At 41.4% G+C, this 11968-nt stretch overlaps 1 protein-coding gene across 1 annotated transcript; it reads left to right on the forward strand.

Annotated features, from left to right (window-relative positions):
* The first annotated feature begins 2692 nt into the window (after positions 1 to 2692).
* Positions 2693 to 11761, forward strand: SNRPC (small nuclear ribonucleoprotein polypeptide C). The gene is made up of 6 exons (XM_038379578.2): positions 2693 to 2842; positions 4586 to 4628; positions 5972 to 6080; positions 8085 to 8174; positions 8860 to 8964; positions 11405 to 11761. The coding sequence occupies exons 1-6, from the start codon at positions 2835 to 2837 to the stop codon at positions 11527 to 11529; spliced, it is 480 nt and encodes a 159-aa protein (XP_038235506.1). The 5' UTR covers positions 2693 to 2834; the 3' UTR covers positions 11530 to 11761.
* Positions 11762 to 11968: the final 207 nt, after the last annotated feature.

The following is an 11968-nucleotide window of genomic DNA, read 5'->3' on the forward strand; positions in this document are numbered from 1 at the left end:
CACAACCTAAGTGTTGCTCTGAGCATTGTTGTGAATTAATTAACAGATCCCGCCAAAATGTAAATTACAAGTTAATCCAAAAAATAATCTATCAGAAAACAGGCCATCACATTAGAAGATGTGATGCTTGTGGTCAAACAGTTACAAAATGATAAAACACCTACTTTTGACAATCTTTCAACAGACTGCTAAAGAATGGTGGCTTGGATTTAGTTTATTGGCTTTATAGAGTTGTCTTAAAATTTGGGAAAGCAGTCACATTCCAAAAGATTGGAAAAGGGGATGCACCATCCCATATTTAACTAAAGAAGGGTGATCGCCTTGCTCAAACTATAAGGGCATAATGCTGCTTGCCAGTCCCAGGGAAGGTGTTAATGATCAGACTACTCACGCAACTGAAATACTGTCTCAATCCCAATATAAGAGACAACCTATATAACCAATATGGTGTCTTCACAGGTCAATCTACAATCCAAGCTATGTATGCTCTGCTGAATGTTATTGAAAAACAACTAGAGAGACAAAAGGAAGTTAACTTCGTGTTTGTAGACTTTACAGCCACTTTTGACTCAGTACATCAGTCAGTACTGTAGATAATAATTTTATTAAGATAATGTTGAAGTAAAAAGAAAACAGTACAGAGTTTAGGCATAGAAGTTTCTGGTTATCAGGGAATAAGGTACAGATTATCAAAGCGTGCAAAGTTCAATTTAGGAGCAGGTGGCGTAAGGAATACATAATCTGCAATCTCCCTGTAAAAGTTTAACAGGTCAAAGTACAGAATTTGAGATATGGGGGGTATGTTGTCCATATAATGGCTATGTTCACATGTGGAGTATAATGAGCAGGTACGATGATGAGGATGGAGCTACCCTCATTTGGTGGGATTTAATGTTCAGTGAGTTTATGGTTCCAGTTCATATGGTCCAATGAAAAAAAAAGAAGTCTCTCAGTGCCTTTCCCACGGTTGATGCACGATGTTGTACTGGCTCACACCTTCTGGTACTGTCGGTGGCCGGTGATGTGTTTGATGTAGATGTCCCTGGACCATTGGATTGTGTCCGAGACCATGAGGCGCTGCATGAGCCGTGCGTACTGTCGATCGATCCCGCAGGTCCGCAGCACACGCTCGTTGCAGGGGTCTCAAGCGCCCAGGGCTCCGACAATCAGGGCATCCATCTGCACCTTGTAGCCCTTCGCTCTCAGAGTGTCGGCCAGGGGGGCGTATTTTTCCAGCTTACGAGCTCGGGATTTGCGGAAGGCCGGGGTCCTGTTCTCAAAGGAGACCATGATGTCGATGAGGATGATCTTTTTCTGGTCCTCATCGTTGACTACCACGTCAGGTCGCAACTGGCTGTCCGTCCCGGGGATGGTGGAGTTCACGGTGACCTCCCCCAAGAATGGTGCGATGGCTTTCACCAGGCGATTCTGGATGGCATTGTGGCGCAGCTGCCAGGCTCTGGAGTGGGGCTTGCAGCTGCACAGGACGTGGGGTAGGGTCTCATTGGAGTAGCCGCACTTCCTGCAACGCTTGTCTCGGTTCCTGTGGCGGACGGCTCCGTTGAGCAGGACGCAGTTGGGCCGGGTGCGGTGGATGAACCGCCAGTCAGAGAAATGGGTGAAGCTGCCCCCGGCGAGGAAGTGGTTGCTGGCGTCCCACTTGCTGGTAAGTTCGAAGACTTTACCCTGGTCTGGTTGACGCTTCAGGGTTTCCATGTACAACGAATGGATGGCCGCCTATACAGCATGGGGTGCCCAAGGATTTAGAGTGTCGAATTGCACCACAGCATGGGGTGCCCGAGGATTTAGAGTGTCGAACTGCACCACAGTGCATTTAGCTGTGTGAGGGTCAACAATTGTATGACAGACTGGTTTTCAGTAGAATCAGGAGGACGCCAGGGATGCATTCTTTCAATTATATTATTTAATGTTCTAATAGTCTATCTGATGATAAATCTGATTGAGGCCAAATTAGGAGATGTGAGATGTAAAGATTAATCTTTAAAGCACTGGTTCTCAACCGGGGTATGTGTACCCCTGGGGCTATGCAGAGATCTTCCAGAGGGTGCATCAAATCATTCAGATATTTGCCTAGTTTTACAACAGGCTAAAAAGCACCAGTGAAGGAAACACAAACTAAAATTTCATACAGACAGTGACTTGTTTATATCGCTCTGTATACTATACTCTGAAATGTACGTGCAATATTTATATTCCAGTGGATTTATTTTGTAATTATACAGTAAAAATGAAAAAGTCAGCCATTTTTCAGTACTTGTGGCTGTGACACTCGTATTTTTAGGTCTGATTTTGTAAGCAATAGTTATTAAGTGAGATGAAACTGGTGGCACACAAGACAAATCGGACTCCTGAAAGGGGTACAGTCATCTGGAAAGGTTGAGAGACACTGATATAGAGTCATTGCATCCGATGAAGTGAGCTGTAGCTCACGAAAGCTCATGCTCAAATAAATTTGTTAGTCTCTAAGGTGCCACAAGTCCTCCTTTTCTTTTTACTGATATAGAAGGAGCAGCATGGGGGAGCTTAAGAGAGGGGGAATTTTGAAGGGACCGCATAGACAGGCTAGCATGGGGGCAACGTGTTGAAGCGTTGATCGCGTTTGACCCTCGCGAGCCACCATAGGCCTCTGGGACGGGAGAAAAACTACAAATCCCGGCCGGCAAGGCGCCCGCGAGCGTTGAGACAGTTGTAGAGCGCCGCAGGCCCTACTACGGGTGCCGAGGGAGGTTCAAAGCGAAGCGCTCAGGAGGCGGGAAGCCGCCGCGACGTGGTTGTCTCACTTCCTGCTAACGGCGCCTGGGACCCGGAGCAACATGCCCAAGTGAGTGAGGCTAGGCCGGGGCCCCCGCGGGACGGTGAGGAGGCGGCGGGGGACCCCGCTCCCTCACGCCCCGGGTCTGCTGCTGCCCGGCCGCCTGGGGGAGCAGGGATGTGACGGCGGGGCCCGGAGACGGGGGGCATGGGCTTGTCAGTGATGGAGGGGCGGGGGGCCTCTGGGGCAGGGGGTAGCGAGGGAGGCGGGTGGTGGAGGAGGAGGCGGGTAGAACTGTCCAAAGCAAACGAGTTACAGCCCCAGTCCTGAAAAAGGATGCCCGGGACACCAGTGGACTTCGGCCTGCTGGGAGGGCATAACAAGAGGGGTCCCGCAGGGGTCAGTAAGGGGGCTGCTTCTGTTCAATATCTTCATCAGTGACTTAGATGATGGCATAGGGAGCACACTTGGTGGACGGCGCCAAGCTGGGAGGGGTTGCAAGTGCTTTGGAGGATAGGATTAAAATTCAAAATGATCTGGAGAAATGGTCTCAATAGGATGAAATTTGATAAGGACAAACGCAAAGTACTCCACTTAGGAAGGGGCAGTCAGTTGCACACATACAAAATGGGCAACGACTGCCTAGGCAGGAGTCTTGCGGAAAGGGGTCTTGGGGTCATAGCGGACCACAAGCTAAATATGAGTCAACAGTGTAACGCTGTCACAAAAAAAAGCAAACATCATTTTGGGTTGTAGTAGCAGGAATAGTGTAAGCAAGGCATGAGAAGTAATTCTTCCTTTCTACTCTGTGCTGATTAGGCCTCAACTGGAGTATTGTGTCCAGTTCTGGGCGCCACATTTCAGGAAAGATGTGGACAAATTGGAGAAAGTCCAGAGAAGAGCAACAAAAAGATTAAAGGTCTAGAAAACATGACCTGTGAGGGAAGATTGAAAATATTGGGTTTGTTAATCTGAAAAAGAGAAGACTGAGAGGGGACATAACCATTTTCAAAAAGAAAAGGAGTACTTGTGGCACCTTAGAGACTAACAAATTTATTAGAGCATAAGCTTTCGTGAGCTACAGCTCACTTCATCGGATGCAGTGAGCTGTAGCTCACGAAAGCTTATGCTCTAATAAATTTGTTAGTCTCTAAGGTGCCACAAGTACTCCTTTTCTTTTTGCGAATACAGACTAACACGGCTGCTACTCTGAAACCATTTTCAAGTACATAAAAGGTTGTTATAAGGAGGAGGGAGAAGAATTGTTCTGCTTAACCTCTGAGGATAGAACAAGAAGTAGTGGGCTTAAATTGCAGCAAGGGAGGTTTAGGTTAGACATTAGGAAAAAATTCCTAACTGTCAGGATGGTTAAGCACTGGAATAAATTGCCTCAGGAGGTTGTGGAATCTCCATAATTGGAAATATTTAAGAGCAGTTTAGACAAATACCTGTCAGGGATGGTCTAGATAATACTTAGTCCTGCCATGTGTGCAAGGGACTGGACTAGATGACCTCTCAAGGTCCCTTCAAGTTCTATGATTCTATGAGCAGAAGGGTTTGCCTATACAGCTCTCCCTGTGGGATTGAGGCCCCAATGAACTTTTTAGATTTGAGACCAAAATATATTCGGATTAAAGGATAAAACAAAAAGGTTCATTTTTTTTCCCTGTCAAAGTAAATGACTATTGTTTGACTTCTAGAAGTAACTGTTTCTAACTGAAAATGTGTATTTTTTTAATCTTGTACACATCTGAAGTATTGGACATAAGTAATTCCCCCAGCTTCTAAAGCAGTTTTTTTTCTTTTCTCCAGGTTTTATTGTGACTATTGTGACACATACCTCACCCATGACTCTGTAAGTGCCAAACTCTTTGCATTCATACCTTTCAAGTGTGAGTTTTTGCTTTGAAAAGATAGTATTGGGTACATTGTTACATAAATATATATTTACTTTAGGGATAATATATCAGAGATTTTCATAAACATAACATTGTAGCTTGGAGGGTAAAGGCACTGTTATCCTTGAGACTGAATGGTACAGTTTTAGCAGGTTTGAATATTTAAAAGGAAGACTATCGGTGAGGAGAGGTGAGCTGGCCCAACATCGAAGTTGTGCAGGAGGTTGGACAAGATGATCTTAATGGTCCCTTCTGACCTTACTATCTATGAATCTGATGTGGTGTGACTTTCTTGATCTGTGGAAAGCTATTACCCTGTCAAATGTCTGTCAACATTCATCCAACAGCAACATAAAAAATAAGTTTGAACATTTATCTTTCCCTCTCAGAAACAATAGATTTACTCTAACTTTTATTTTGGAACTGAACGATAAGTCAAACATCTTGCCTTCTATTAAAATGAAGATACCATGCTTGAAAAGAATATTTCCTTACCAAAATGAAACCATCTCAAAATATTAAATTTTAAGTTTTATGGAAGATTTACGTTTTCATATAAGCTGTACTTCTCATATGATGATTCATGGGTTCTTATAGATTTGCTAGTGCCATGCAAGTTAATATATCCAGTTGGTGTCACAATGAGCATATTGGGGACGACTACATTGTTCACATCATAGGAAACAAACTTACAAACATTTAAACTAGATGTAGAGATCTTTAGCTTCCAAACACAGATATTGGACTGTGTCGGTCATCAGACAGTATATGCTAGTGGTGCTCAACCAGGGGTATGCAGAGGTCTTCCATGGGGTACATCAACTCTTCTAGATATTTGTCTCATTTAACAACAAAAAAAGTGAAGTCAGTACAAACTAAAATTTCATGCAGACAATGACTTTTTTATGCTGCATTATATACTATAGTGGGGTAGCCAAACTTACTGACCCTCTGAGCCACATATGACAATCTTCAGAAGTTTGAGAGTTGGCACCTGCCGGGCCTTGGGGCTTCAGTCATGCTCCTGCTGAAGCCCCAAGCCCTGATAGTGTGCTGTGACACTTTTTTTTGTATTTTTGTCTGATTTTGTAAGCAAATGGTTTTTAAGTGAGGTGAAACTTGTGGGTATACAAGACAAACCTGAAAGGGGTCCGGAAAGATTGAGAACCACTGGTGTATGCCACTCAACCTATGTGTGTGTTTCTTGACTGCAAGTTGTGGTAGTTTTATGTAAACTTGAGGTAGATCTTTGGCTTGCATGTGCTCAGTGCATGGGCAACAGCATCTCTTCGTTTTGCAGCCATCTGTGAGAAAGACCCACTGCAGTGGTCGGAAACACAAAGAGAATGTGAAAGATTACTATCAGAAATGGATGGAAGAACAAGCTCAGAGCCTGATTGATAAAACAAGTAAGAAAATTCACCCCATAATCTAGATCATTTCGCTGAAGAGGTTCCCTCCTACCTCTGTCCTGTTGCATTGGATAGAAGTAAATTCTAATACTGAAGGTCCTGACTTGTGGGTCTGAACAGGAAAGTAATATAGAACTTTGTTACATAGCTACTCTGTGAATGGAACTTCGCTTACAATTGATGGGGTTTCACATGAGGGGTGGCTGCATTGGTAAGCCCTTAGTTTAAGGGTCATCTTCAGCTCAGGTTTTTAAGCATAACTCTCCATATACTTCACTGGAAATCCCTTTTGAAAGCTAATGGCATATTATCCTAAATTACCATGTCCCAAGCCCTTATTGTGAAACAGATTCGTATATCAGCAACTTCTAATAGTCCTTTTGCCACAGATCTGAAGGACATCTTTTGAGCTCCCTCCTATTGTGGGGGAGCAAGACACTGTTCCTATACCTGAATTTACTCTTCCCTTTCTCTAGGGCTTGGTCTCTGCTACCAACTTATATCAGTATAACTACATAGCTCAGTGGTGTGGAAAATCCACTCCTCAGCAACATAGTTACATTGACTTAGCACTGGTGTAGAAAGTGCTATGTTGATGGGAAGGCTTCTCCCATCAATATAGCTACTGCTTCTTGAGGTGGTGGAGTACCTATATTGGCCGGAGAAGCTCTCCCATCAACGTAGGTAGCGTTTTCACTAATCACAGTTCTGCGGCAGCACCGCAGCAATAAGCCTGCACAACCCCTAGGATAGAAGGGATTTATTTGGTTCATCTTTCATGTGGATTTGATGGTTCCCCATGATTGTTGCCTTTCTAAAGACTTAATTCTGCAAGTTGCCTAGCACCCTCTACTCCCAGTAATTTACCAGGAGGTAAAGGTTTTGAGCATTTTATGCAGTTAGTGGTTAGCTTGCGTTCTTAAACATAAGGGTTTATATTCCTGTGTTTTGTCCTATCTAATTTAACTGTAAAAGTTACTTATGTAACTGTCGAATCTGGCTTTCGAATCATACTGGTCTCTTGGCCTCATTTATATACTGAATGGCAATGAGTTCCATGGGCTAATTATACATTGGGATTAAAAAAGTGTTTCCTTTTATTAGTTTTAAATATGTTGCTATTGATGTTCACTGAAGGTCCCTTTTGTTCTTGTATTTTGGGAGTAAATACAATTGCTAAATTTCATTTCTCAATACCATTAATTATTTTGCTACCTCTGTTATGTTCCTCTCCTTTGTCTCCTCTCTAAACAATCTTAGTCTCTTTAGTCTTTTCTCATATGGAAGTCTTTCTATGCCTTTCATTGCCTATTTCTGAACAATCTCTTTCAGCTATATCCATTTTGAGATAAGGTCACTAGAACTGAACACAATATTCCAAATGGGTGTTTATAATTGATTTTAAGAGGCATAATACTGTCAGTATTTTCTGTTCTATTCTTTATATCTGTTGTAGCCCTTTGTCTGATATTTTTGACCATCGCTACACATTGGCCAGAGGTGTTCATGTAGTGATGCCTGTGTTTTTCCCCTGACCATTTGAAGTTAATTTAGAATCCAGTGGTGTGTATGAGTAGTTGATGTTTTCTTTCCTGTGTTAATTACTTTGCATTTGTCAGCATGGAATTTCATGTGCTATCCCACTTCTCATTCAGTTAACAATGTGAAGTTCCTCATAGTCTGCTCTAGCTTCCGCTAACTTACATAATTGGTATCCATAAATGTTGTCATCTCACTGTTCACCGTAAGTCTTTTTAAGAAGGCAAAAGGCATGCAGTGTGTACTTCCACCTCAGTAGAAGCAGTATTGAGGCTGGGACACGTTGAAGAATCCAGCCAGTACTGCAGCTTTCAGGCATCTCTGACCATGTGTGATTTCCGCATGATGTAAATCATTATATTTTGGGAAAGAGTTGAGGTGGAAGAGAAACTCGTATTGTAAGAATGGTATAATAGTCCTATTGACAAATTAATCACTGTTTCCCCTTATTTCCTAATGTAGCGGCTGCATTTCAACAAGGCAAAATCCCACCTACTCCTTTTTCTGCTCCACCTCCTGCGGGAGCCATGATCCCCCCTCCTCCCAATATGCGTAAGTATGAACGTTGAGTTATTACGTTCCAAGTAGCATGCCAGCAGTATACCTATTTGCTGGCTACTGCTCGCTTTCTTATTCACTAGGACTTTGCTGGAATTGTCCTCTGATTTAAAAATATTACAAAGTCATTTGTGAACTCAGAATGTTCCCTGAGCCTGATGATGAAAATGTAAAGCAGCTCTTTGTGAGTTGTCCAATAGCTTTGAATAATCTTGAGGTTTTTTAGCAATTTCATTCTAACATTTTGCATAGTGGTGTTACATGAAATTGCCTGTAAAATAACTGTTCCTTCATTTGCTTGCTAGCTTTTTTACTGTATCTCTAATGAAGCCACTTACACCACTTATATTCTTGAAGTCGAAGAGAAACTATTTAAAATGCTCTGCATTCCATTTGGGAAATGGCTCCTTATTAGCTAAAGATCTTATCCCTGTTGCAGGGGAGATTAGTTCTTTTTATTAGATGTGCAGCAGCAGGTGATTGACTAATTTCTTGGCTACTGAAAAGTTAACTAAAATTGAAAAGGGATGTTTGTACACTATTGTAAGAGAACGTACAAGACACAAAGTGACTATCTTCAGCAGTTTACAAGTTAAGTAGGATTCCACGTCACTTTGGCTAGCATGACGCACAAATTCATGTAGATGTGTGTGATCTGTTTTTATACGTGTTCTTTCAGCTGGTCCTCCACGACCTGGTATGATGCCAGCTCCCCATATGGGTGGACCGCCAATGATGCCAATGATGGGCCCACCTCCTCCAGGAATGATGCCAGTTGGTCCTGGTAAGTTTCAGCTTGCAGAAATACCTAATTTTTAGTTTTTCTTTATAAATGAGTACTGCGGGGTTAGATTAGCAGGTTGACTGAGATGTTTCCAGTTGTTAATATCTTGATTCACAGCAAAGTGAATGTCTGTAAAGATTGTCAATGGAAAATATTCTCTGTAAGCCATTGGAGTACCTGGGTGTTAAATTTATTGACACACACGAGCTTGTGTGCACTTAAACTTCAGGATTAAATCTAATCAGCTCTTGCTAAACAGTTGAGCTAGGTCAGTAGTTGGATGGGGAAACGGCCGAAGTCTTCAGGTTGTGGTGGTGGTTCAGTAGGTGATCCTTTGTGCTCAGAGTCCGTACTGATCCACTGGCCTCTGCGTGGTGTTAGAGAATGCTGCGTTTCAGATGAGCGGTAAAACTGATGTCCTTAGCTTTTGGTTATTAAAGTGGCATTAGTGACAAGAGTATCTGATAATCCTTGGGTTGAGGTCAAATTTTGGCTGATAATTTCATTATCTTGCTAATTTTTCCCTGCAGTAAATACTGGATACAGTTTACCTGGTACCCCATAACCTTTTTGTTCCAGATCTTTAAACTATTTTAAACAGTATTGTTAATAGGGCTGTCAAAACAATTAAAAAAAAAATCACCAGATTAAAAAAAATGAATCGCAATTTAAATCACACCGTTAAACAATAATAGAATACCAATTTAAATTTATAGTAGATTTAAATATTTTTCTATATTTTCAAATATATTGAATTCAATTACAACACATATAAAGTATAGAGTTCTCACTTGTATTATTTTTTTTACAAATATTTGCACTGTAAAAAAAACAGAGTAAGCAAACAAAAAGTAGTGCAATTTACAAGTCAAAGCATGAAGATACATACAAATGTTCAGCTTATCTGGGACTTAAATATACCTTGCAATGCCCAGGACAACAGTGCCATGCGAATCCCTGTTCTCACTTTCAGGTGACATTGTAAATAAGTAGCTGGCAGCATTATCTCCCGTAAATGTAAACAAACTTGTTTGTCCTTAGCATTTGGCTGAAGAAGAATTAGGACTGAGTGGACTTGAAGGCTCTAAAGTTTTACATTGTTTTCTCTTTGAGTGCAGTTAATGTGGAAAAAAATCTACATTTGTAAGTTGCACTTTCATGATGGAGGTTGCACTACAGTACTTGTATTTTTTAATGCAGCTCGTACTATTTTTTCTTTCTTTAGTGCAAATATTTGTAATAAAAATAATATAAAGTGAGCACTGTACTCTTTTTATTGTGTTGTAATTGAAATCAATATGTTTGAAAATGTAGAAAAACATCCAAAAATATTTATAGCTAATTAAAATTTGTATTCTATTACAGCTCACCAGTGTGATTAAAACTGCAATTAATCACAATTATTTTTTTTACTTGAGTTACTTTGTTTTGAGTTAATCACTTGAGTTAACTGCTATTAATTGACAGCCCTAGTTGTTAACTTAATATGCTAAATTTGTGTAGTGTTAAATTGCATGCACTGTTAAGTAGTGTCTGCACTGGGGTAGATATATTTTAGTGATAGGTGGAGATTGCAGTGTATTATGTGAAGTTTTGTAGAATTTGAAATCTTTTGGGGTGTTGCCAAGGAATGTAATCCCACAAATATTAAGTGTTTTACAAGAGTTATTAAAGAAATTGGTAAAGGAAAAATCAAAAGGACGTTATGTTCCATTCCTGTACTGATGATATTGGCACTGGAAGGCTTGTCATACAGCATGTCTGGATTCAGTGAGTATTTCTATAGTAGGATCCAAGGAATAGAACTACACATCAGCAGTGGTGCAGTGTCCTTTGTGATGCTCTTGTCAGTAGTAGAGAAGCATCAACCAATTAAGAGCTCAATAGGGGCATAAAGAGTGGACTTTACATCTCAGACTAACCGGCTGGCAGGCAGTACAATGCTTGTCCTTGTGAAAGGTGTAAATGGCAAATCATGTTGAATCAATTATTCAAGTCTTCTCAGAAGATCTGGTGTTTGTAATGATTTAAGCTTTCCTTTCTGATAATGCTGTCATGCAAAGAGACGAGAAGTAAGTTATTTGGCCGTTCTATTGCACGTTCCAGCAGAGGATCTCAAAGCACTTTCTCCACATTAATCTCCTGATCTTTCTGTAAAGTAATTAAGTTACCATTATCTTATAGGTGGATAAACTATTATATCAAAATTAGAAACATAACCCTAGAGTCCTGGCTCCCAGTCCTATAATGACTAGACACTCTCTCAGGAAAACTTATTCCCTGTATCCAGCAGACTTGCAGATCAATTGTTTTATTCTTTCTACAATTAGAAAATAGATATTTCTCAGCGGAGTGACTAAGTTCAGCCTCTTTCAAAGTGTTTTGAACTAGTGCCTATTCGGCCTGTTCTGCTGCTTTCTATTTTTCTGCTGTTTTGTAGCTCCAGGGATGAGGCCGCCCATGGGAGGACACATGCCGATGATGCCAGGCCCTCCAATGATGAGACCGCCCTCCAGGCCCATGATGGTACCAACGAGGCCAGGGATGACCCGTCCAGAAAGATAAAGATAGAAGTAGAGCTACCCTTTCCTTTGTTTCTGTTTTATGTTCTTCTTCACCACAACATCATGGTGCTGCATCTCCAGGATTTTATATCAAAACGGTGTGATGACAAGACCTGCTGCCCCTTCAAACTGCAGAAGGTCTGATCTAGGGTGCACTGGGCTAATGCCTTGTAACTGTTTTTTGCCCCATTTGCTTTTGAAATGTAACAATAAAATGTTGATGCTGGTTTAGATACAGAGAGTTGGATGTGCTTCCCTGTGTGTGTTTTGCAGTCTCCAGTAGAATGAGGAACTGGATATGTAAATCTCCCACTACCCCCGTTTCGTCTATAGCCTTGTGCTACATTTCTTTTGTGCTTTCTTCTCAGAGATTTCCATTGCAACGTCCCTCTATCCCCTTTCGATAGGTTTTTTCCCCTTGTTTTGATACGCTGTGATGT

The sequence above is a fragment of the Dermochelys coriacea genome, chromosome 21 (genome assembly GCF_009764565.3).
Source record: "Dermochelys coriacea isolate rDerCor1 chromosome 21, rDerCor1.pri.v4, whole genome shotgun sequence".
Lineage (NCBI taxonomy): Eukaryota > Metazoa > Chordata > Testudines > Dermochelyidae > Dermochelys > Dermochelys coriacea.

Coding starts and splice junctions, on each gene's coding strand:
- SNRPC (XM_038379578.2), top strand. Junction 4,629..5,971: donor CATACCTCACCCATGACTCT/GTAAGTGCCAAA, acceptor TTCGTTTTGCAG/CCATCTGTGAGAAAGACCCA. Junction 8,175..8,859: donor CCCCCCTCCTCCCAATATGC/GTAAGTATGAAC, acceptor GTGTTCTTTCAG/CTGGTCCTCCACGACCTGGT.